A 25492-nucleotide genomic window follows, 5' to 3' on the forward strand; every position below is an offset into this window, starting at 1 on the left:
ATAAAAGGCTTAATAGTCCAGTTAAAAGTAAATTGCCATTTTTATTTTTTTCCTGCCAATGGAGGAAAGCAAGCAAACAAAAAGCCCTGTTAACCAGAGCTGTAGCCTGGTCAATCTTCTGGATGAATTTGTGCGATGATATTATAACAATTGCCTACAGATGAATAAAGAATGCCAGCCTTTCATTAGCAGCCAGCTAATTATGAAAAAATGAGGATGGTTGACTCTTTAATTGCTTTACACTGTAATTAATTAGCAAGGACTCCCCATCTCATTCTTTGTGGTGGCTACACTGCTGCAGGATAATATAGCTCATGTGGCACACAGGTTTTGTCAGCACTGGTGCAAGTCTGGTTTAGAGTGATGATGATATTTTCCTGGCGCATTCTAAGTAATTTTTCTATCTCACTGTTGCAGGACATTGTCAAAGACCCCAAGTTTATCCTTGGAGGAACTGCCAGAACTGACATTTGCCAAGGGGATCTTGGTGAGGGGTACTGTGAGCCCAGGGGTGTCTTCTGTCTACACCTCCAGGCTGAAGACCGACTGCCCTGGACAGTCAGGGACACCCTTTCTGGGCACATGTGGACTGTCTTTTGGATTTCAGGGGAGGTGGCAGCTAACTGTCATAACATCTTCTCTGACCCCTTCTCCTCAACTTGAAGGGAAGAAAGTTAGGGGTTTTTTTCCCACTCTAAATCCACAGGTGACTGCTGGCTATTAGCAGCCATAGCTTCTCTCACACTGAATGAAAAAACACTAGCAAGAGTGGTGCCATTGGATCAAAATTTTGGGCCAGATTATGCTGGAATATTTCACTTCCAGGTAAGGTGAACATCTGGCACAGCATGAACACATCTCTGTCATTACATTTCATTTTGCAATGAGGTCTGTTTTGCATTGAGGTTGCCAGATACTGCAGAGGAGACACTGAAAAAAATACAGATTGCTGGGTTTACACAGTTTTTCATGTTTTGAGAAACAACCAAATGGCTACTTCAGCCTCATACAAGGCACAAACACAGCCACTCCTGTTCTGTGAACAGATACATGCCTTTAGAAATCATTTCACGTTTTCCTGGGCACGGGAAAAACCTCACTTAGGATATAAGTCTGTGAAGGGATTGAACTGGGATCTGTAATATGTGTGTATCTTAGAGGAGCCTTGAATCATGTGGTGAATACATTGAGTGACATTATCCAGACAACGAGCTACAGTTTGGGTCTGCACATTTAGTCTTACTGTTTCTTGAGATAGATTAACCTTCCCACAGAGCAGTCTTGCACAGTAGAGCAGGAGCAGATGATTGACATGTCTTCTAATCAAGCTTACGATTGTCACCAGCTTACAATTAGGAACATTGGGACACCAGAATCCTATACTCAGGAAATGCCATGCTGCCAGCAAACTCATGCCCCATCCTTTCTAAACAGTTTTGGCAGCACAAACGCATGGCTGGGTGTCGTGATTGGTGACCGATTACCCACCTTCAAGGGCCGGCTGGTTTTCTTGTGCTCAGCTGAACTCAATGAATTTTGGAGTGCTTTACTAGAGAAGGCCTATGCCAAGAAAGTCCCTCTGCACATACATAATTTGTCACTTGTACATACATTATTCACAATTTGTACACATGTTATTCACAATTTGTACACATGTTATTCACAATTCCAATGTGCAACTTCTAGCATTTGCTGCTGCCCTTGCCAACCTGACAACTGGCACTAAAGAAAGAAAAGCCCCAGGCTTTAAGGACATGGAGAAATGGATTAATTAAAAATACACATAAAAAAGGAAAGCAGAATGCCCCCATACTCCTGCTTGGGTACACTCTGGGGTGCTTATTTTGACTTCAGTGTCACTGCTGCAATTCTACATATATGCGAGAAAGCTCTCAAACATGGATATCTTGAAAGCAATTCYCACAGTCAGCATGTGTTTTGTAGGTTGAATGGCAGCTACGAGTCTCTGAAGGGTGGCACTACAATAGAGGCCATGGAGGATTTCACTGGGAGTATAGGAGAAATGTATGATGTTAAGGCGGCTCCTGACAATTTCTATGAAATCCTAGAAAAAGCCCTGAAAAGAAGCTCAGTGGTGGGCTGCTCTATTGATGTAAGTAAGAAATCGGGTCTCAATTCTCAGTGTCCTCAACTTTGGGGTTCAATGTTTTCTAGTTTGTGTTTCACTTTCTCACCTGATGAAACTTTGCTGCTTGCAAAGAGTAGTTGAATTTTTATTGAAGCAGCCAGTGTGATACTCAGCTGGCTGATGGACCCTTCATCACCATCTCTGTCCATCAAAGCCATTTTACAAAGAATGAGACCATATCAATACCTGATCTCAGTCTGAGAGTTAAGATTGGGATCCCAGAAATGTAGATGCTGCTGAAACAAAATCACAGGGGCAGAGGAGGAATTCCACCCTGGAGCCACCTCATTTTTACTCTGACTGAACAATGCTTAAAAACTCCTATATTGCTTCCTAAAAGGGTACCATTGCACCATTACCATCTGAGCAAGTTCCCTGTTTGTAGTACAGATTAGCCAGTGGTTAGCTGGCTGCTTGGAAGGGAAGCACCATTTATGATCTCACTCTGAAGAGAGATTCATTCCCATTTCTTTCCCCTATTCCAGACCACCAGTGCTGCCGAGTCAGAAGCCAGAACCCCCTCTGGCCTTGTAAAGGGCCATGCTTACTCTGACTGGCATTGAGGAGGTACGTTCAGTAGTTTGGGACAGGAGGGGACCTGGGGAAAAGAAAGGGAGTGGCCCCTCAGTCTCAGGTGACAGAGGAAGTTATACCGGGGAAGTTTTCCAAATTCACATCCACCTTTCCCTCCCACATCTCCTATGGCAGTCTGCACCTTTTGCATAGATGTTAACATCAAGGCTCTGCACACTGTAGAAGCTTTTCTCCCAAGATCATGATGGTTGATATTTTCCCTATTTGTTCTCCCCCAGGTGAGCTATAAAGGCCAGCAAGTGCAGCTCATAAGGATAAGGAACCCCGGGGACAGGTGGAGTTGAACGGCCCTTGGAGTGACAAGTGGGTGCCCTGTCCTGTCCACACTGGCCTCACAAAGGCCAAATCCCAGCTTCTGCTGCACAGCTAGCTTCCTGCAGTCCCAGCCACTCCACAGGAAAAAGAAACCAAGACTTTGCACATGCCTAACAGTATTACTGCCATACAACATCTCTCCCTCAGCATGTTCAAAGTAGCGCAGTGTGGGGAAACTGTCAAGGTTATTGAGCCCCAAAAACCTAGCATTAGCGAAAATAATGTTTTATTATAAATAAGTTAATTTTAATACACTCCAAATTGTAAAAATCACACATTAAGAGTGACTTTATTTTGCTAAATTTTTGTGAGCCTGTTGCTGTAGTGCTTGTAACACAACATCCATACTTTGTCCTACTACTGATACACTGAAGCCAATACAGTATTACTCCCTCTAAACAACTAGTGTCTCTCTATGTTTATTATTTGGGGTTTCTAAACACATCAGGAATAATCTATTAATAATAATACATGACCATGAAAATGAAAATTATTAATAATAATACATGACCATACTCCATATGGCACCTGCCAAAGTTGCGGAAGGACCCAAAAACACAGCAGGATTGGTCTGAAAACCAATCTGGGTTTACTACCAAAGGCAAAAAGAGTGAAGTGCAAACAAATCAAAATTTTAAAAATGTATAGTAAAAAACTAACACTATATTCCTCTCCAAGATACACTTTCTAATATATTTTTTGCACATGTGGATGGTTTCAGTTTTGTTTCACTTTTTTCTATTGAGGTTTTCTTTTTTATTCACACAGATGCTGAGGAGAGGAACCCTAACCTGCCTGGCCCTTTAAATTGCTGAAATATGTAATCATCTACAGGAATACTTTAAATGTCCTTAGCATGACTCAGAAATAAATGTGTCGATTTCAGCTTAGATCCTTTGTTAACTTGAAGAAAAGTATGGATGATTGACATGCATAATGAGTGCTTAAATCTGAAAAACAGAGATGATGATCAGGACAGGTGTCTGACAGTTTGTGCTGTTAATTGAAAAGGCTGTCTTTGCAAAGCAGAGATCTGACTCTGCACTTGGGAGCCTTTCTGGAGCTCAGGATGTAAAGGGCCTTGCAGGTCATCCTTGCAGTGGATGCTGGAATTAAAAACCTCAACACAAGGTGCCTGCTATTCCATAAGTTTATTATGTCAAATTGGAAATGTGGTAGGGCACTTCCAGGTTTTCTGGAATTTTTATTATGTCAAATTGGAAATGTGGTAGGGCACTTCCAGGTTTTCTGGAGTTTTTCGGATTTTTATTTGGTTTTGATATGCCACAGCTGGGATTGAAGGGGTGAGTGAAAAGGAGGCAAAGACTTTACCTGGGGTCCCTGTTACTCCATCAAATCTCTGTGCAGGGGAATCTGTCTATTCAGTTTCCATTGACTCAATTTTGAAAAAACATCTGGCCCTAAATTAGCAACAAGCCTGAAAGAGAAGATGGTGCTTCAGATGGAATACAAATGTAGGGAGAGGGTTGACTTACCAACATCCTGATGTTTGCCAACAGCCCTGTTAAACCAACCTGAGTGCAGTCCCAACTTCAGCAACTCACGTTAAGACCAGTCTGGAGCAACTCTGGGATCTTTGACCTGGTGCAACTTTCAACTACATTAACTGGGTGTCTGTGACCGTGAGTGTCAGCAGGAGCAGGAAGCCTCTTAAACACATCTCTGTTTGTGTAAGCTGCACAGATAAAACACATGTGGAATAACAGCCTGCTGTTATATCCAGCCAGTCATTCTGAGCCAGGGAAAATTAATTGCCACATACCTATAGTAAAACTTGGTTTTGTTTTTCTGTAGCTCTCCCGAGTGGTGCTCAGTCAGCCGATCAGAGCAGAGACACCTGTCTTGGGCAGCACGGGATGATGGAGAGTTCTGGTAAGCCACAGGTTCTTTATGTGTGTGACTCTGATCAGAAATCAAGGTGCAAGTGGCTGAAACAAGCAACGAAGAAGGAGCCTCTGTGTGAGGAAATTCTCCGTTTCTGCATAAGAGAGGGCAGGTAGAATGCTCACTTCTTCTGTGTTTCATGTGTGCCCACATCTATTTCAATAACAAAAGCCTTCTGAAATCAGTTTAGTTAATGGCATTGATATATTTCAAATACTGTGTGTCTCTCAGGAATGTAACACCCTTGAGATCCTTSCCATGAACACAGACAGGATATACAGGAGGGAACGTTGTATGGCAGCGTATCAACTGTGAAATGCCTTCAGGGTTGATGCTAGGTATGCACTGGAAGAGAAAGGAGTCTTGAGAAGCAATACTACTAGTTGCATAAAGTAGAAGAACTCCAAGATATGCGTTAACGTTGTGAAAATCTGAAGAAAAGATGAAATAATTAAATGAAACTAAGTGAAACAGGAAGAAAAAAAGAAACCAGAATGGTGGAAATTGCTTTAGAAGTGCAAAGTGTTCTTCATGCCGAATTTATGATCTGAGACAGAGCAGATGGCTGACTTGCACATGATCCCCCCCACCAACCATGCTGTGCACTACTGACAATGTGTCTGGTCACATTTTCTAGGGCCAGATGCTCAGCTCTTAACAGAGGTAAATTTAACAAGGTTTGCAATGGAGCTATTCCAGATTTTGCCTGCAAGTTAAACCAACTTCAGGTCAGAAAAGTTATTTGAGATAAACAATGCAGGACATTAAGTCAAACAAGATGATTTATCCAAAATTTTGATAACTGGTGAGAAGAAGGTCTGGTGGCTGTTCCATTACTGTATTTTTACATAGTATATTTTGAGTTATTTTGCTATTGACATTGCAAACACATTAGGGCGTTTCCAGTTTCTTTCTTCTTTTGTGTTTGTTTGGGTTTTGAGTTTGGTGGGTTTTTTGTGTGTTATTGACCTGGCTACAGCTGGAGCTTATGTAGTGAGTGTAAAGGAGACAAAGACTGTACATCTTTGCCAAGTGACTCCAGAAAGTCTCTCAATACAGGGCAGAACTTAAAGCCTGAACATGTGATGGAGGTAAAAGTGTGCAAGTAGGCATCAAATGAACAGTGAAATTAATGAAAAAAATCCTTTTTTTAGTCCCTTTTGTTACTTGGACTTGTGAGAACTGAAGAAAATCTGCATGGCACCATGCTCAGGGTCTTCTGACTTCATGAACTACCCCAAAGATATTTTGTCTTTGTATTGGCAGCTCAGATTGGTCTTGTCCAGGGGCTTCTAATAGATGCAAAGGGATATCCTACTGTTGGCTAAGAAATCAGCTTCTCACCCAACCTAGTCCCTTCTCTCCTAAAATCAGACGGTCAGTGTCTTCCCTTCATAAGTACCAACCCAGAATATCTCTAGGGAAATCAGAACAGGTATTTTACCTCTTAGAAGTCAAATGTAATCAGTAAAGTGCAACCCCTTCCTCTGCAGCATATTTCCAAAGAGGCCAAAACTGCCCAGTGTGTCCAGGAAACCAAGACATTTAGAGACAGATTTTGCTATTCTGTCCCTGCTTTAGTGTAGTGAGCATCAGAGTGAGAATTAGCAGTGCCTAGGGCTAGCAATATACAGGAATAGCTGACAAGAAAGGACAGAGCTCAGCAAAGAAAGACCTCCTGTTTCTTTCCACACCAAAACCAAGTTGTAAAATGGCCCACAGCAAGTGTAAATTAATACCAMTACAGACGTCTATTTGTTACAAGGAAGAAAAATCAAACTAGCTCTGTTCGATGAGGCACAGTGGGGGCTAGCCAGGTCCTATCTGCCACTACCACAGAAAAACTTGTGTCTTTGAGGGCTTTTGCTCTCCTGCTACTCCATTTTTTTTTTAGGCATCAGCCACAGGAGTAAAGGAATAGCTATAGAAGCTTGTGTTAGGGAGGAGATCAATTTCTGTGTGTTATTTCTATGATCCAAGTAGAGAGGGGGCTGTTGCAGACAGCAATTCAGAGCAGAGAACGTATCTGAATGCCAAATTGTCCTCACAAAGGCCTAATACTTCTGCTCTTTTACAGAGAGAAGTTCAGCCTACAAAGCCTGTCCTCAGCCTTAGAGCACATGGACCTTCTGTCCTTGTGGTACACACCATGCAGGCTGCTGTCCCTGAGCTCCTGTGCACTGTTTGCTTTTGCTCAGGACTCCACCCAATGTCCAGTGGTACCTGACTCTGGCTGTCCCTTCTCTTGGCTGTTTGCTTAGTCCATAACTGGACTCCTTGGCCAATGGGACTGTTGGTATTTTTTGCCTTTGTGCTTGCTAGGTAAAATCTCCTGGTGCGTCTGCTTCTCCATATGCTGAGCAGGATAGTTGCAACCAGCCCAGCCTAGAAGCTCAAAACTACCTCAAAATTGTGGCATTTGCTTCCTCCTTTTCATTGCCATGTATGTGTCTCTACCTTGGGCATAAAATATATGCAGTACAGTCTGTGGGGCACAGAAGCAGGCAGCAGTGTCCATGCTACCTTCAAGGGCAGGTTGGAGACATTTCTCAAGTCCAAACATGCTTTATCTCTCACGTTTGGTGTATGTTTTTGCTGGGACAAGGTGCCAGGCACCCATAAGTGAGGGGAGGATGAACATCTTGAGCCCAGGAACCTTAGCAGAGACCCAAATGTTAATTTAATTGCGGTGCAGGCAGGTAATCATACTGGGGCTTGACTACATGCGTCCCCGGTAGTGCTATCATTGGGGCTGGCAGTGAACACACAGATGATCTGTGTGAAGACCTAGCTCCTGGTCATGCCTGGCAACTCTTTGGTTGGGTATTGGGCAATACAGATGCAGCCATTAAGTCCAGGATAGTGTTGGTGAAATAAATCTTTCCACTGTAGGTTTTGTGCCAATATCACTTCCATTTTGTCTTATAGTCAATTGTAACTGAATAAAAGAAAGGTGCAAGAGATGTCAGAATGAGATGCAGACAAAAAGGATGCTTTTGCTTTACATCACAGAGAATGAAAGCTAATTTCTCTCTAGCTGTACACTGACATGTATACGTGTTCACCAAAACTACTCTGCTTGAGCTGGTGATTTGGCCCTGGGACTCGGTAAAATAAACACTTCTGCTGCGCATCCTTCACTGAAATGAATGACTGCTTGTTCCTTACCACGTCTTTCACTTAGGATGAAATTTGAAGACTTCCAAGTGTATTTTGACAAAGTTGAGATCTGCAACCTGACTCCAGATGCCCTGGAAGACAGCACTGCCCACAAATGGGAAGTGACCTTTCACCAGGGAATTTGGGTTCGGGGATCCACTGCAGGAGGATGCAGAAATTTTCTAGGTAAGTACATGTGAGTTTGAAAATGAGAAGCTGGCACTGAAGTCTTTACCCACTCAGCTATAGCTCTTCAGAGAGGAGCTCTGTAGCCAGAACTGGGTGCAGGACCGTTCAGCTGACAGGAACCAGGCAAGGGGACCGAAGAGGAAACTCAGATCATGGACTTTAAGAGTGCTGTACTTTTTACGGATAAAACCATTCTGTGATTGGCTTTTTTGAATGAGCAAGTGAGCAATGAGCAAAGGGATAAATGTCAATATGGTCCCGCTTAAGATATTGTGGTAAGAGTTATTTTTTCTGCTCTCAAGTTCATTGGATCTAATTTACCTCTTAATGACATTTGCAGGAGCAGGACTAGGTTCATATAAACCCATTAAATTGCAGCAGCAAGTGTAAAATGAGACAAAAAGCCCAGCTCAGCCGACATGCTTATGTGTCTCTGAAGCTGTATCATGGATCCAAACTGGGTTACTGTGGACTTGCACCAGCACTATGGGATCATTGTAGCTCTGTACTTTTAACAAAATCCCATCTGACAGCTTTATTTAAAACACAGTAACTTAATAAGGTACCAGGCCTAAAATCTTTTCTACACCTAGTTCCATGAAGGACTTTGGGATTTGGCTTATTTTTTGCAAAGCTTGGTGGAAAGAAGTATGACAAGTAATGGAAACACTAAGTTTGAGCGAAACCTCAGCTTAACTGTCTTTTCTGGTTTGGTTTTTTTTGGTGGTTTTTTTTTTTTTTTTTTCCTAGTAGTAGCAGTTGTTTATTATTCTGAGTCAAGAAAGTCTCTGGTGTTCTTTACATTGGCAGAGACTTTCTGGACAAACCCATAAATCAAGCTATAGTTGACAGAGAAGGACGATGGACAAGATGACTGCACAATCACAGCAGCACTGATGCAGAAGGGACACCGCAAACTCAAGAAGCTTGGTGCTGAAATGTTGACCATTGGCTACTCTATTTATGAGATACTCCACTGCTTCTGCACAGGAGCTGCACTATTGGCATTTGGAACTTGCTCTGGGTTTGTATCCCTGCCGGTCATCATGTGTTTTTAAGGCCCTTGCTCTTAAAATAATCTTCTCAGTTACATTAGGCCTYGTGGAGGATGGAGTCCTCTCAGAGGAGAATTCAGGAGTCCCCACAGGGCCATGGGTTCCTAGGACAGACCCCTCAGCCCCATAATTCTGTCACCCCTTCCCTGGCTCACAGAGAGGGAATGTTGCTTCTTGGGAGTGTCTTGGAGCACATCACACACAGGGGTGTCGGTCCCCAAGTGAGGCTGAGGTTGGCGAATCTGTTGTCACTGCTCTGTGACACCCAACTTAGGATGGTGGTGTCAGGGAGTGCTTAAGTAGGAAGACAATGTCCCAGAGTCTTCTGAGATTGCCTTCTGCCTGGGAAAGGGCACTGGTAATGGGGTTTTGCCATTAGGTGTGAGCTAAACTACTGTAAGCACTTAGGTGAGGGAATGACAGTCAGGATCACAGCCTGGGTGGAATTTGCTCTGGGATTAGGAAAGGGGTGAGTGTGGCCTTTAGCAAACCCCAGCCAGTGCAGCACTGCTGTTTTTCCCCTACTTAGAGCCCCGGCAGAGACGGACACTTGGGCAAAGACTTTTTCAGGTACCACCCCTCCAAGGCCACAAGCAAATCCTACATCAATTTAAGGGAAGTATCCCTCCGATTCAAGCTGCCACCTGGTGATTATGTTTGTATTCCAACCACGTTTGAGCCACACCAGGAGGCAGATTTCTGCCTGAGGATCTTCTCTGAGAAGAAGGCCATCACTGAGTAAGTCAGCTGTGAGCTTTGGGCCCTCCTCCCAGTGCCCCCCTTCACATGGGTTTGTTGGCTGCTGGAGTGAGTGCGGCTGCCAGGCACCTAGCCCTACAACAAAGTCCTGGCATGGCAAGCTTCTGATTGTTTGTTTTTTTTTTTTTTTTGCGTTTGCCCATTTTTGCTAAACCTGAATTTTTTTTTGAGAGGAGTTGAGAAGGTGGGGGAATAGGGTGAGTCATGGTGATTCTGCTGGAAGCTTGACCAGGAAGAATTGCTAGCTGTCTGGTACTATTTGGGACTCTGAATACAGCAGTGTTTGCTTCCTGTTGGTTTTCTCCCAAAGTTTGTCCAAAGGACAATTTTATGTTAAAAAAGGTTGTTGAGGAAAAAATATGTTCGCAACGAGTAATGAATAAAGAATGAGATGAATTCTTTAGCAGGCGACATGCACAGCTGTGTCCTTCCTGAGTCCTGCCTAATGTCTGTTTTAAGGACCAAACTTAAAACAGTGCAAAAGTCTGATTGTTTGATGAATTTTAGTTAAACATAACCTGTTAAGTAAAAAAAAACCATTTTATCATTCAGCTGGGGAAATGTAATAAGCAAGCTTCCACCCCAAGCAGATGTTGACTACCTTCAGATACCAAGTAAAGTTTTGTTTTCTCCAGAGATCTAGATGAAAACGTTGCCATTGATCTCCCTGAGGTAAGTCTACAGAGTTTAAACAGCAAGAAAATAGTTCTGCAGAAGCCAGCACATGTTGCTTTTACTGTCTTTGGCTAAAACACGTACATTTTTAGGAATGTTACACAATTGCCAGCTTTGTGTATGTCACTGAAACGCTAAGCTCTGCTGGATGTGGTAAAAGCTGTAACAAATAAAAGTCATAATTGTTAGGCCTCTGCATCCAGCCAGCACTAGAGGTGGGTGTCAGCCATCACGTATGCTGTGAAAGCACCACCCCTCAGCACTGGGGAGCCACGTGGCTGTTCACATCTTTTAATATTTTATTTATTGAGAAAAAATGAGCAAGAGAATTTCTACACACCTACACTAATTTTACATACAAGTATCTTTATTTTACTTCTCAGTATCCGCAGGGCTTGGGAGGGAATGTTTGCACATGCACATGCCTACTGAAGTGATTGAATTCTTTTTGCTTTTGAATGGCTTAGTCTGCCTGCTGAGCACTAATTGCAGCTGGTTCTGAGTTAGTTCCTGTTTAAGTGTATCCCTGCAAAGAAGCCATTAATTGTGGTGTGCCTTTCCATGGAAACAAGCTAAGCCAAGATCTCATTTGTCCCTCTTTAGTAACACTCTTCTCTGGGGACCAGCTAACAAGGGCATCTTCATTTCTGGGATCTCAGGGCTGTGTTCTGTAGCAAAATTAATCTGTGCTGAATAATATGCATTAGTGCAGCCACCTCTGGCTGGTGCTCTCCAGAAGGGCCAGAGGTCCCAGGATGATGCCTGGAGAGAGCTCAATAGAGCTGCGGCTGTTCAAAGGCCAGGGAAACAGAATGGCGAAGGGTGGGATGAAAGGAGAGGTGTTTTCCAGGATGGATGCTCTTGGTTTTGTCCAAGGCAATGGCACACTACACACTCGCCCAGGTGAAGGAAATGACGGGGGGAGACTCCCCTCGGGGGGATGGGTGGCTAGGAAGCCTCAGATCTGGCAAAGTTCAGGAGCATGTGTACGCTGATTTTAAGATGTACAACGGTGCCTGGTGCACAGAGGGGCTATTTTAAGGAGAGGTGTCATGTTTTACAATTCTTACAAGGACTTAYGTTGCAGCCTCTACACCCAACCCCAAGCCAAGAAGAAACTGAAGCAGAAAAGCAATTTCGGGCACTGTTTGAGCAGATTTCAGGAAAGGTGAGTGCAAAACTCTTGTGAATCAGAGCAAGATGTGAAAAGAAGGAAAACACTTCTGCTCCAACCCAGGACTAGGTGAAAAAAACCCAAAACCTCCCGTATTTTGGGAGTATGTTTAGTTGTGGTGTGTTGTTTGGCCAGCAGATGTCACCATACCTTATGGCTGGATGGATGAGGGTGCCGTCCCTGGTGAGCAAGCAGGTGGACCAAAGCTAGAGCTCAAGCTCTGAGGGAGCCTACCTGGTTTAATATTCAGCTGCAGCTGTTTTATCTTTGAATCAACAGCACCTTCTTGGAATCTCCTTCAGACTGACTTACGCAGAGCAGCACTCCAGCTCTTTAGTTTTTAGCCTTTTCTGGGTTTTGTATAGTTCTAATTTCCTGAGTTGCAATAAAGTATGGATGGATGATGTTTGTGTTTTCTGAGGTTTTTGGTATGTCTGATTACAGAAACATTCGAGTAACAGATGCTCCACTTTTTTTTTTCTTCAGGACATGGAGATATCTGCAGAAGAACTTGCGTATGTTCTGAACGCTGTATTAAAAATATGTAAGTGCTGATAACTTCTAAGGGTGTATAGAACTTTATAAAAGCTGCCATTAAATTCACTTATATACATAAAATTAAAGGCTGTCTTACAGCCCCTACCTGGTGTCCTTGAGCCAGTCAGGGCAGAGCTAGGGAAGCATTTGATCCATGATCTAACCACAAGCTTGCCCTGCTTTCTGCATGACCCATGTCAGCTCAATGAAGCTGGCTCTCTGTTGCACTGCTACTCTGCTGTGGAGAGACAGGCTCTGGGCTGTGAGTTTTAAGACCTGGATGTAGCTCATGACCCTGCTACAGGCCCTTTGTACAGAGGCAAACCTGTCACTCTGAACTTCATCTCCCGATTTACAAAGCAAGAACAGTATTTCCAGTCATGTCTTCAGTAAATGCAGCTTCTGTCTGGATTGAGACTTCTCTGTAGTGAGATCTGCCTTCATCTTCCAGTGCATAGATACTCTCACAATGACGACTTACAGTCAGCTATCTCTGTTCACAAATCCTATTTTCTACCTTCAGGTTATAAAAGACAGCTTTGCCCAATGATTTCTTTCCTATTATTGTTCTTTTCCAGCAAAGAACATAAAATTCAAGAACTTAAGTCTCATTTCATGCCAAAATATAATTTCTCTTATGGATGTATCCTTTCAAATAAGTGCTTGTGAGGCTAAATGAAAAATAAATATGATTGTCCATAACAGTATATGTTGTGGATGTCAGAGATGGATTTGGTGACATCATGGCAGAACACAACCCAAAGGAAACAACATACATGACTGGTTTATCCTGATTTTTATTTTTGAAATTTAGGATTAGGAGTTTCATGACAAACTGTTTTCTGTTGCGGACTTACAGGCAGATATATTAGTGCTGAGCACCTTTAGAAGTAAATCTCAAGGTATTTCTGTATAGGACTGCATTTTTCAAGCTGTGGCTTATTTTGAAGAGACCTAGGAGACATAACTCAATAAAAGCCTGCTGTCTGGAGAGCTAAATTCACCAGACAGAGTTGTACATGCAAGTTATGGGTCAGAAATTAAGGATCAGCAGTGGTGTAAATTGCTGATACCAAAGCTCTGTGTTTTTTTGATAATCAGTTTAAAAACCAGAAAATCTGGTCTTTCAGCTGCTTCCTGGAACTCCAGGAAACAGACATGTGGGCAAGAGTTGTCTGTCCAAATTTAGGCATTTGTGGTGTAGGCATCTACATCTAAGCTAGCTTTCTAGACTTCCTTTATAGACATCAAAAGGGATGGTGTGATTAATTGTTCTGGATGTACCTAGCTAAAGGACACTAAACGACAGCTCAGACATCAGGTGAGATGAATAATAGTCCTGGTACTTCCCTACCATGTTTGTCCTGTGCAGATTTTCTAGTTCCTGTCAAGTTTGCTTAGTGTGGCTTCTCCTCAGATAGAGCTGTTTTTCCAGCATGGTTTCCCAATAAACGGTTTTGTTACGCATGAGACAAAACAGCCCTACCAAGGCAAGTATCTAATGTTTCGTTTATGTCTTGCTTGTTCAGCTGAGATATTCTTGTCTTTTGCTTTTGTTACTCCAATCCTCTCAAATATTTCCAATAGAAAATCAAAACAGGTAAAATGGTGTCCTATTAAAGCTAGCTTTGTAATATTAAAATTCAATGCGGATTAGTCATCCTGCACGTGCAACGAGCAACAGGACAAATCCTAAATTTCATCTTTAAAAACCAAAACCTCAGTAGGGAGCTGGTCCATGTTCATGTCCCATCCTTACAYGGTATTGGCACAGAGCCAGGGCCTGCACTTGACCCTGGAGCATGGCAGCAGTTCTAGGTTTACTATTTAGGATACAAATAAATAGTTTCCATGATTTGCAATTCTTCCAAGCAAATCTCTGCATAGTTTTCAATAAATGGGGAGACATATTTTCCTCTGCTTTGGAAGCACAAGGAATGCAGACACAACCATCCCACACTGGACATGCTATTTGGAGCACAATGGAGGAGCAAAACCATAAAAATGCAAACTCAAGTCAATGCTGGCATATTCTCCTCTGAGTCACATGCTACCAATTTCCCTGGCAACAGTCACCATGTGGTGGTGAGGAGCAGGGACAGAGTTCTACATGACCCTGGGAAGAAGAACCTGGCTGGGTGAAAAAATTCTTTGCAGAAGGGAGAATGCCCTTGGAATCTGTGGGTGCCCTCAATATTGTCAGCAGAGTAGGTGCTCAAATAACAGCAGGCATTAGCTAGACCCCATCTGGCATGTTTTTGACATTTGTGAATGCTCGCTGAGCCTGTGTCTATCTGATCAAGAACTCTGTCCTGGCAAGATGGAAAAGGGAAGGGGAATGGGACCATCCCTTATTTACCATTTCAGAACATTACTTCATGCTGGAAGTAAGCTGTGCTTACTGAGGGGCGTCAGTAACTCAGTGAAATAAGTCCCTCACTTCAGGCAAAAGGAAGGCCAGGCAGATTGAATCGTTGCCTCCTAGAACTGCTATACAGGCATTTATTTCAGACCAGACAAGGACCAGATTTTTCCAGTCTCATCCCACTACTCCCATTAATTTTCAGTTGAGCTATTACAAGAGAGCCTGGTCTCTAGATCAAAATACTGAATAACACATTGGTTGACTAAATCCTTTGGGTACAGTAGCAATTTGTTTTAATCAGGTAATTTAATTCTCTGAATCATTTATATCCCATTTACACCCGAAACTGTTCCTGTCTTAGACAAGTCTTTCTTCCTCATGTGAAGCCTGAATTGCTCAGCTGTGTTTTTATATCACGTAATGTTCCTCCAGCATCACAGCCACAGTCATGACTGTGAGTGCTGGAGCTATACCTCGTGAGAAATACCAACATCAGTTTCAGCAGCACATAGGCTTTCCAGTCAATTTTATGTTTTCTGCTTAAAGGAACAACTCTGACAAGTTTCATAAAACAAGTCCTTTTCCTTAGTTCATATTACCAGACCAGTGGCAACGGGAAACTGGAATTCAGTGAGTTCAAAGCTTTCTGGGAAAAAATGAAGAACTGCATAGTAGGTGACATTATTCATTGTAATTTTCCCTGCATTTCATCAGCTACTTCCTTAATAGTTTATTTGGTATGTGCAGACAAAAATGGAGAAAGGAGTATCTTCAAGCCATTAATTTTAACACAAAACAAATGTTTTAAAAGCATGGGGTTTGTTTTGGATAGTCAAAGACATCCTTAGCTTTCCATGATGCTAAACCATAATGGTTTTCTGGAAATAACAGAGATTTTTGTAAGTAAATCAACTACGTTTGGAATAAAGAATGCAATGGACACCAATAAGCAAGCCAATCAAAATGAAATTTAAGGAGTTTACATTACTGCTGTTGTACAGAAGATGATTCATGACTAGTGGAAAACAAGAATTTCCTAAGTCATTGCATTTTCATTACTGACTCTCAGGAGTCAACTGTACTGAAGTCTGGGAAAGCGTTGATTCTATTTTTAAACACATTTCCCGGGCACATTATATGGCAGTAAGAACAAGCAGGCTTGCAGAATCAATCACAGACTGAATATTCAAATAAAAGACATTATAATTGTTTCCTTATGGCCATTAATAGGTTTTTCTGAATTCATGCTTCAGCAAAGCATTCAGAATATGCAGCTCTGCTGCTTGTCTGGCCCATCAGAAATGGCCAACCCTTTTTCTGGGTATTAATGCCACTTCTCTTTTAACAAAGGACTGTGAAAGGCAGGCTAAGCTGAGAAGGGTCACGTAGACATTTTACAGCTTGGTGAGATGAAGGAATGCAGGTGTAGTGCTCAGATAGAATAGTTGCTGAAATTGTGTGAACCATCCTTCTGAGCCTATGGGAAAGCTATGCAAGGATATCATGTTTTTAAGCTGCTGGAAACTCCCTATGAGGTATTTGTGTAGTTAGCTGTCTCAGTTTTGAGACAATGTTTTCAGAGAAAAACGCTACAGAGAAACGTTTCCTCTGAAATGAAAATAAATTTGATAATTTTTTTCCCACCAACAAGAAATAGATACTGGGCAAAAAGTGAAGAGAAAAAAGGTAGTTTATTAGCAAAACACAGTGCCCACAGGACACAGATAAAGAGTAACCGTTAGATCACAGGACACAGATAAAAAGCAACCATTAGATATTCAAAAAGCCGAGGAGCACAGCTGCCCCCTCCGGCTCCCCACGTGGCACAGACAAAAATGGCGACTCCCGTCCCCGGGAAAAGAAATGAAAAGAAAAAAAAACCCACACGGCCATTCCCGTAACAGTGGCAAAAGAAAACCCAAAAACCTGTACCACAGTCCTTTCTTCCCTGTGGACGGATCAGAGGGCTCGGTGTGTTTCTGCTGCCAGCCCGGTTTGCTTCCGGAATCCCGGACGAGATGAAGCCGCGCGGCCCGTCTCCTGGCCGGATTGCTCCGGGAGCAGAATCGCAGGAGACGCAGAGGGGGTCTGTCCGAGGAAAAGCCGCCAAAGCTAACAAAACCGAGCCAGCTGAAACTGCAACACTGTAACTACGCTGCCCTCCGTGACAAAAAGGACTCCCACGGCGAGAAGCAGAGCGAGAGCCGAGCTCAAAAGCCCCAGCTGCGTGGCAGTGCCGGCTTTTTAAACTGCCCGCACTGCCTTCCCAGCAGCCCCTGCTCTTTCTTCCGCATTACATTTAAAAGTACAAACACCTTTTGGGCGTACATGCCAACAGAAAAGGAATACAGAACAGAATTGGCACAAATATCAACCCAAGACATTCCACCCCTTATTCCATATCCGTTGGCTTTTATGCCCAAATGAATACATTCTAACTCTAAAAACACACATATATATATACATATATACATATATACATATATACAAAGTAGTGACATCCAGCAAACATTAATAATAGTCATCCCAACATTACAAGCGGTTTTCACCCAAAATCAAATCCCCCTGAGGAACGCAAYGAGTTTCTCCGTCCTCCTGCATTATCCACCATGTACAACCTGGCCCCTGAGCAAAAGCAACCCCACGGATGGGTTTGTCTTTGCTCGAGGCAGAATTAATCCAGACATTCTTTCCTAACAGAGCTTTGAGATGTACTGCTGGGACCCTGTCTCCATCTACTGTATGCAGAGGTTCAGATTGGGCAGGGCCTCCTTGGTTGGTAGAGCCTCTGGTGTTCACCATCCAGGTAGCCTTTGCTAGGTGTCGTTCCCAGTTTTTTAAAGTACCTCTGCCCGGTGCCTTCAAAGTGGTTTTTAAGAGTCAGTTGCACCGTTCCACTTTGCCAGCAGCAGGTGCATGGTAAGGGATATGGTACACCCACTCAATGCCATGTTCCCTAGCCCAGGTGTTTATAAGGCTGTTCTTGAAATGAGTCCCGTTGTCAGACTCAATTCTGTCTGGGGTACAATGCCTCCAAAGGACCTGTGTTTCAAGGCCCAGGATGGTGCTACGGGCAGTGGCATGAGGTACAGGGTAGGTCTCTAACCATCCACTGGTGGCTTCTACCATTGCGAGTACATAGTGCTCGCCATGACGGGACTGGGGGCAGTGTGATGTAATCTAYCTGCCAGGCCTCTCCGTACTTGTACTTGTCCCATCTTCCCCCATACCACAGGGGCTTCACCCGTTTGGCCTGCTTGATGGCAGCGCATGTCTCACAGTTATGGATAACCTGGGAGATACTATCCATGGTTAGATCCACCCCTCAGTCTCTGCCCTGGTGGCCTGAGGCGCCATGGGCCCATTGAGCTAGGAATAACTCACCCTTGTGTTGCCAGTCCAGGTCAGTCTGGGACACCTCTATCTTTGCAGCCCGATCTACCTGCTCGTTGTTTCGGTGCTCCTCATTAGCCCGGCTCTTGGGGACATGGGCATCTACATGGCGGACTTTCACGGGTAACTTCTGCACCCGGGCAGCAATGTCTTTCCACTCTTCAGCAGCCCAGACTGGTTTTCCTCTACGCAGCCAATTGGCCTTTTTCCGTCTGTCCAGCCATCCCCACAGGGCATTGGCCACCATCCATGAATTGGTGTAAAGGTAGAGCTTTGGCCACTTTTCCCTCTCAGCAATGTCCAAGGCCAGCTGGATGGCTTTGAGTTCGGCAAATTGACTCGATCCACCTTCTCCTTCTGTGGCCTGTGCAACCTGTCGTGTGGGGCTCCATTTGGCTGCTTTCCACTTCCGGTTCATCCCTACAATCTGACAGGAGCTGTCAGTGAAGACAGCATAGCGTTTATCCTCTGCTGGCAGTTGGTTGTATAGTGGAGCTTCCTCAGCCCGGGTCACTTGTTCTTGTTCCTCTTCATCAGCAAGACCAAAGTCTTCACCTTCMGGCCAATTTGTAATTATTTCCAGGATCCCAGGGCGATTCAGRTTTCCTATACGGGCGCGCTGAGTAATGAGAGCAATCCATTTGCTCCACGTAGCATAGGTGGCGTGGTGGGTAGAGGGGACCTTTGCTTTGAACATCCACCCCAGCACTGGTAATCGGGGTGCCAGGAAGAGTTGGGCTTCAGTCCCAATCACTTCTGAAGCAGCTTGGACTCCCTCATAGGCTGCCAARATCTCCTTCTCTGTTGGGGTGTAGTTGGCCTCAGACCCTCGGTAGCTTCGGCTCCAGAATCCCAGTGGCCAGCCTCAAGTCTCACCAGGCACCTTCTGCCAAAGGCTCCAAGACAGACCATTGCTCCCAGCTGCAGAGTAGAGCACGTTCTTCTCTTCTGGTCCTGTCCTGACTGGGCCGAGAGCTACTGCATGAGCGATTTCTTGCTTGATTTGGGCGAAGGCTTGTTGCTGTTCAGGGCCCCAGTGGAAATCATTCTTCTTCCGGATCACCAGGTAGASAGGGCTCACGATCTGGCTGTATTCGGGGATGTGCATCCTCCAAAAGCCAATGGCACCCAAGAAAGCCTGTGTCTCCTTTTTGCTGGTCAGTTGAGACATTGACGTGATCTTATTGATGACCTCTGTAGGGATCTGACGCCGTCCATCTTGCCACTTTACCCCAAGGAACTGGATCTCTCGAGCAGGTCCCTTCACTTTGTTCCTTTTYATAGCAAAGCCGGCTTTCAGGAGAGTCTGGATGATCTTCTCCCCTTTCTCAAATACTTCTGCTGCTGTATTCCCCCACACAATGATGTCATCAATATACTGAAGATGTTCCAGAGCCTCACCCTTTTCTAGCGCAGCCTGGATCTGCCCATGGCAGATGGTAGGGCTGTGCTTCCACCCCTGGGACAGCCGATTCCAGGTGTACTGCACACCCCTCCAGGTGAAAGCAAACTGAGGCCTGCACTCTGCCGCCAGAGGAATGGAGAAGAAGGCATTGGCGATGTCAATGGTGGCGTACCACTTCGCTGCTTTGGACTCCAGCTTGTACTGGAGCTCCAGCATGTCCGGCACGGCAGCACTCAGCAGTGGGGTCACTTCATTTACGCCACGATAGTCCACAGTCAATGTCCATTCTCCTTTAGATTTGCATACAGGCCAGATGGGGCTGTTGAAGGATGAGTGGGCCTTGCTGACCACCCCTTGGCTCTCCAGCTCACAGATCATCTTATGGATAGGAATCACAGCATCTCGGTTCATTCTGTACTGTCGGCGGTGCACTGTTGATGTTGCAACTGGAACATGCTCGTCTTCCACCTTGAGGAGTCCAGCTGCAGGATTTTTGGACAGCCCAGGCAAGGCGTTTAATTGCTTGATGCCCTCTGTCTCTATAGCAGCTATTCCAAAAGCCCACTTGAATCCCTTGGGGGTCTTTGAAATACCCACTTTGGAGGAAGTCTATTCCCAGGATGCATGGGGCCTCTGGACCAGTTAAAATGGGATGCTTCCTCCACTCCTTTCCAGTCAGGCTCACCTCAGCTTCCACCAGAGTCAGGTCTTGTGATCCTCCTGTCACACCAGCAATAGAAACAGATTCTGTCCCAACATGTCGTGAAGGAATGAGTGTGCACTGCGCACCAGTGTCAACCAAAGCCTGATATTTCTGTGGTTCTGCTGTGCCAGGCCAACGAATCCACACAGTCCAAAWGGCACGGTTCTCCCTTGCCTCTACCTGACTAGAGGCAGGGCCCCTCTAGCACTGGTTGTCATTCCTTCCCTGGGCATACATTGCAGAGGTTCCTTCCAGGGGGTTGGACATGTCATTCTGCCTTCCGTTATACTGGGCAGCTTGGTTATGGGACACCGGAGCTACTTTTCTTCTGGGGAAGCTTTCTCTCTGAACATTGCCATTCTTCAATTCATGCACCCGTGCTGCCAAGGCGGAGGTTGGTTTTCCATCCCACCTTCTCATGTTTTCCCCATGCTCACGCAGGAAGTACCAGAGGTTTGCTCGTGAAGTGTATTCTCCTTGTCTGGCAGGGGGACGTCTGCTCCTGGTGACAGGCCCTCTGGTCTGAACGGATGCGATTTGGAGAAGGCCTTCTTTGATCTCTTTCCTCAGCTGCTGCTGATTCTCCTCCATTTTGTTCTCCACTTTCTGTATGCGTTCTGACAGGCTTGTTTCCACAGCTGAAATTCTTGCATGTGTGGGGCCATGCACAGTATCTGCATATGCACGGAGATTTTTTGCCACAGCAAGTACAGTCTCATCCCCTTCATTGCATTTCATCATCGCTAAAGCGGAGGCATATTCTTGTGGCCCAAGTCGTACAAGTTTTAGCCACATCAGCGGTGTGCATTTTACCATGTCTGGGCTCCTGATTGTTTGATCATTTGAGAAAATGATCTCCAACACTGCCAGCTCTCTCAAGTATTTAATCCCCTGTTCTATGGTCTTCCACAAGGTCTGATGTATCTGGAGATCTTCTACACACATGTATCTTTCCCTCACACTTTTTAGGAGCCGGGCCCAGAGACTGAGAKCTTCAGACCCCCTTGCCGTCCCTTGGTCAATAGCAGCATCACCTGACAGAGATCCCAACTGCATCGCTTCACCACCATCCAGCAACATATTGTCACCTGCAGTGTCCCAGACGCGGACCAGCCAGCCCAATATAGATTCATTAGGCTGTCTTTTGTAATCTACCCTTAAGCCACGAATGTTTTCTGGGGTCAGAGACTCAACAATAACTACCGGTTCAGATTCCCCTGCTGGCTGTGAGGTTATTGGCTGCCCATCATCATCTACGGGGTGAATGGATTTGGTTTTGTGTTTCTTTCTCTGGATAGGGGCAACTGCTACTGGCTTAAGCTCACTGTCTGGTTTAGCTGCAGCCTGAGTGACTGGGGTGTCTGCTGACTTGTCCTTTGGTCCCTCYRGCTCTGTCTCCTGCCCTACAGCATTGAGCAGTGTGCGATAAACATTAGCCAGGACCCAGCATATTGCAATGAGCTTCTTTTCCTTACAGTTCTCATTGCATTTCTCTTTCAGRTATTTCCCCACTTCAGCTGGGTTCTGAACTTTTTCAGGCGGGAAGTTAAAAGCTATTGGTTCAGAGAATTCCTTCAGTATTTGGCCTATATTTTCCCATATCCCACACCACTCAGATTTTTCCACACATGGGGGAGGTGTCTGGGTAGCCCCTCTGGAAAACTCAGCTCTCATTCTAGACATGCTGCAGACCATATAGAGCATTCCTACCAGATAAAACACCAGAAAAGTGGCATCTTTAGCATCTAGGGAAAACTGAACATCCTCAAAAGGTGATGTGCCAGATTTGAAGAGGAAAAAGGAGATGAAGGGCTGGGAAACATCATCCCCTATTTTTCCTGCAGCAGACTGGCTATAATTACTAGAAATACTGCAAAACAGCTTACTAAGACTAGGACGGAGAAACAACATAGCGTACTAGTTTTCAAAAGCTCCCAGTACCTCTCTTAAATTTTTATAAATCATCACTACCACACCTATAAATATAGCAACGCGAATTCGTGTCCTTGATCTATAAAACCTCCATGCAAGGGACAAAATTGTCCCTATATAGGGATAGGCAAATAGACCTAGAGACCAGAATGACAAAATTACTTCAAACAGCATGGTGACTTCTAAATGTAAACCACTATCAAGCATTTAGAACCAAAATACAATTATTACAATTTTTCTCTTCACTTTCTCAAGCCTCACATTGGGCGCCAAAATTTGTCTCGGTTTTGAGACAATGTTTTCAGAGAAAAACGCTACAGAGAAACATTTCCTCTGAAATGAAAATAAATTTGATAATTTTTTTCCCACCAACAAGAAACAGATGCTGGGCAAAAAGTGAAGAGAAAAAAGGTAATTTATTAACAAAACACAGTGCCCACAGGACACAGATAAAGAGTAACGGTTAGATCACAGGACACAGACAAATAGCAACCATTAGATATTCAAAAAGCCGAGGAGCACAGCTGCCCCCTCCGGCTCCCCACGTGGCACAGACAAAAATGGCGACTCCCGTCCCCGGGAAAAGAAACGAAAAGAAAAAAAAACCCACACGGCCGTTCCCGTAACAGTGGCAAAAGAAAACCCAAAAACCTGTACCACAGTCCTTTCTTCCCTGTGGACGGATCAGAGGGYTCGGTGTGTTTCTGCTGCCAGCCCGGTTTGCTTCCGGAATCCCGGACGAGATGAAGCCGCGCGGCCCGTCTCCCGGCCGGATTGCTCCGGGAGCAGAATCGCAGGAGACGCAGAGGGGGTCTGTCCGAGGAAAAGCCGCCAAAGCTAACAAAACCGAGCCAGCCGAAACTCCAACACTGTAACTGCGCTGCACTCTGTGACCAAAAGGACTCCCACGGCGAGAAGCAGAGCGAGAGCCGAGCTCAAAAGCCCCAGCTGCGCGGCAGCGCCAGATTTTTAAACTGCCCGCGCTGCCTTCCCAGCAGCCCCTGCTCTTTCTTCCGCATTACAATTAAAAGTACAAACACCTTTTGGGTGTACATGCCAACAGAAAAGGAATACAGAACAGAATTGGCACAAAAATCAACCCAAGACATTAGCCTTGGGAAAAAGTAGAAGTAGATAAGGGAAAATTGGCAAATGAATCATTAAAGGTGGAGTTGACGTGTAGGACATGGACCTATGAAATATATGTATTACAGAATATGTATGAGCTAATTATGTATGTTATAAAACTTAGACATTGTTTACAGTAAATCGAGGTTCACTTATAACTCATATTGAGTGATCCCAGTCCTCCCTTCACGACTAACGGTGACTCCAACGTGCCTTAATTAGGAAATCGGGCCGCGACCCCTCTGGGGGTCACTTGCGAGCCACGGTGGCCAAGTTTTTTGTGCATCGGTCCTGCTGCAGCCCAGGAAGTGAAAGAGACGATTCAGCGCGACAGAACGACCACATAGGTGGGATTCTAGTGTCTCCGCACTCACAGCGACTGCATCTGCAGGTCTGTGCCGAGAGCAGGGTGTGCTGAGGGCCTTGTTAGGTTGCAACAGCACTAGCCCCTATAGAGGGATGGAGAGGCAAGCCGCCCTTGATTTGCTAAACTGCTTTTTAGAAAAGCGGGGCATAAAAGATAAGGACCTTAAAACGGGCTACGGGGGAGATCAGGTCGAGCTGCTCCCTTCATGGAGAATGGTCCTAGAAGCTATGAGGAAACAAGATGGGTCTCGAGAACCCCCCCAGATACTGTCTGCAAACTCCCTACAGATTGTAAGTCAGACTCCCACAACAGCCGAGGACTTGCTTGGCTAACTACAATCTGGCCGAGAGCAAACTGATAGCACAGCCTATGAGATAAGGACACCAGTATTCTCCACACTGGAGAGACTTTTATTATTGGCTAAAGGAGCCTGTAGCTGCCTCGTATCGGAGGCTGGTTCGTGAGTCGGCCAGAAGCTTTGGGTGATGGTGGAAGCCCGCCCTTTTCCCCTGGACTGCTGAAGTTTGTACTCCCTCAAGGTGAGCAGTCCTCCAGCACTGGAGGGCGGCCTGCCCAGGGAGAGAGGAGAAGCCCCGGTGAAGAAACGGCACCGAGAACAGAAGCCGCCCCGGCACAGAAGCAGCTGCTTTGGTGTTTCCCCCCGCCCCCCGCCGTTTCTCACCTCCTCCCTTTCCCGTGTCCCCCCTGCCCCGCCGCTGCTGCTCCGTTCTCACTGTGTGTCTGTGGGCTGTGGAGGGCAGCGGGGGAGGCAGACGGGCTCCAGGAGCAGCGGCCTTGGGATGCCTGCCCTTCACAGGGGGAGTTTGGAGGGCCCAGGGGGCCCATCCAGGGTTTCACAGCTGAACCATGATTGCTAATGATGGCGACTGAGCTGTATTTTAAATTTGTCTCTAATTTTCCCATAGAAAAGCCTTTCTGAAAAGAAAAAGGAGTATAGTAATTACTTGGTTGTGATAAGAGAATTGAGCATGAGGACTGAAGGAAATACCATGTCTCCTTAAAGAAGCAGTACCTTTTGTTGCCTTGGGTGTAGTTCCCTTAGTTAGAAGCACTGGAAATGCCACAGAGTAGCAACTGTTGTTGATTTATCCAAAGTAATGGATGGCTTTGGTACCATCACGCCATCCATTCTAGCAAGTGGCTTGTGTGGCCTGGTTTTAATTGCTGTAAAATCCTTGGTGAAAAGAAGTGTGTCCCTCTAATTGCTCAGAGCCTCCAGCTCTTGAGCTTTATGGCTGATTGAATCCTTCTCCCTTTTGTGATCCTTTATCTCTAGCTGAATTCAAGAAACTTGCTCCTTGTGGTTACTGAGAACTTTCAGGAATTTTTTGTTCTCTAGCTGCAGGTGCATCTTTCTGAACAGGCCCTCAAGCTTAAGCAGGTTTGCTATGACTTGACCAGCTTTGTGGTTTTTCAGTGTTTCCAGAGTTCCAGGAAAAGATATCTGAGCTTTGTCAAAAGCATCCTCCAAGCTGAGAATCCTATGGTCCTTAGATCAGAATTGGTACACGAATGGCAAGAGTTTACCTTATTTGAAGCTTTTGCTGTGGATAGACCTCAGCTCTCTTTCTCTCTGGGGTTATCCCAGGTTTAAAGGCTTCCTCTCTGTCTTTATGCTACTGGCATGTACATTTGCCATTGAGGGGCTGCTTATGTGTTGAAAAGTC

The 25492-nt window shown here is 45.0% G+C and overlaps 1 protein-coding gene across 1 annotated transcript in view; it reads left to right on the forward strand.

The window, feature by feature from the left end:
• The window catches only part of CAPN9 (calpain 9), a 46448-nt gene that overhangs the window by 4232 nt on the left and 16724 nt on the right, over positions 1-25492 (forward strand). Inside the window, 18 exon segments of the mRNA XM_057373641.1 lie at positions 418-487; positions 707-825; positions 1435-1446; positions 1448-1573; positions 1931-2113; positions 2635-2699; positions 2701-2716; positions 2962-3007; positions 3010-3046; positions 4874-4951; positions 8148-8308; positions 9122-9277; positions 9894-10104; positions 10761-10797; positions 11888-11968; positions 12461-12518; positions 13090-13154; positions 15479-15547. Of these exon segments, the coding sequence (XP_057229624.1) occupies positions 418-487; positions 707-825; positions 1435-1446; positions 1448-1573; positions 1931-2113; positions 2635-2699; positions 2701-2716; positions 2962-3007; positions 3010-3046; positions 4874-4951; positions 8148-8308; positions 9122-9277; positions 9894-10104; positions 10761-10797; positions 11888-11968; positions 12461-12518; positions 13090-13154; positions 15479-15547 (1590 nt within the window).

This window comes from Malurus melanocephalus, unplaced genomic scaffold, assembly GCF_030028575.1.
Source record: "Malurus melanocephalus ecotype Western Australia unplaced genomic scaffold, MMel_1.1 scaffold_203, whole genome shotgun sequence".
NCBI lineage: Eukaryota > Metazoa > Chordata > Aves > Passeriformes > Maluridae > Malurus > Malurus melanocephalus.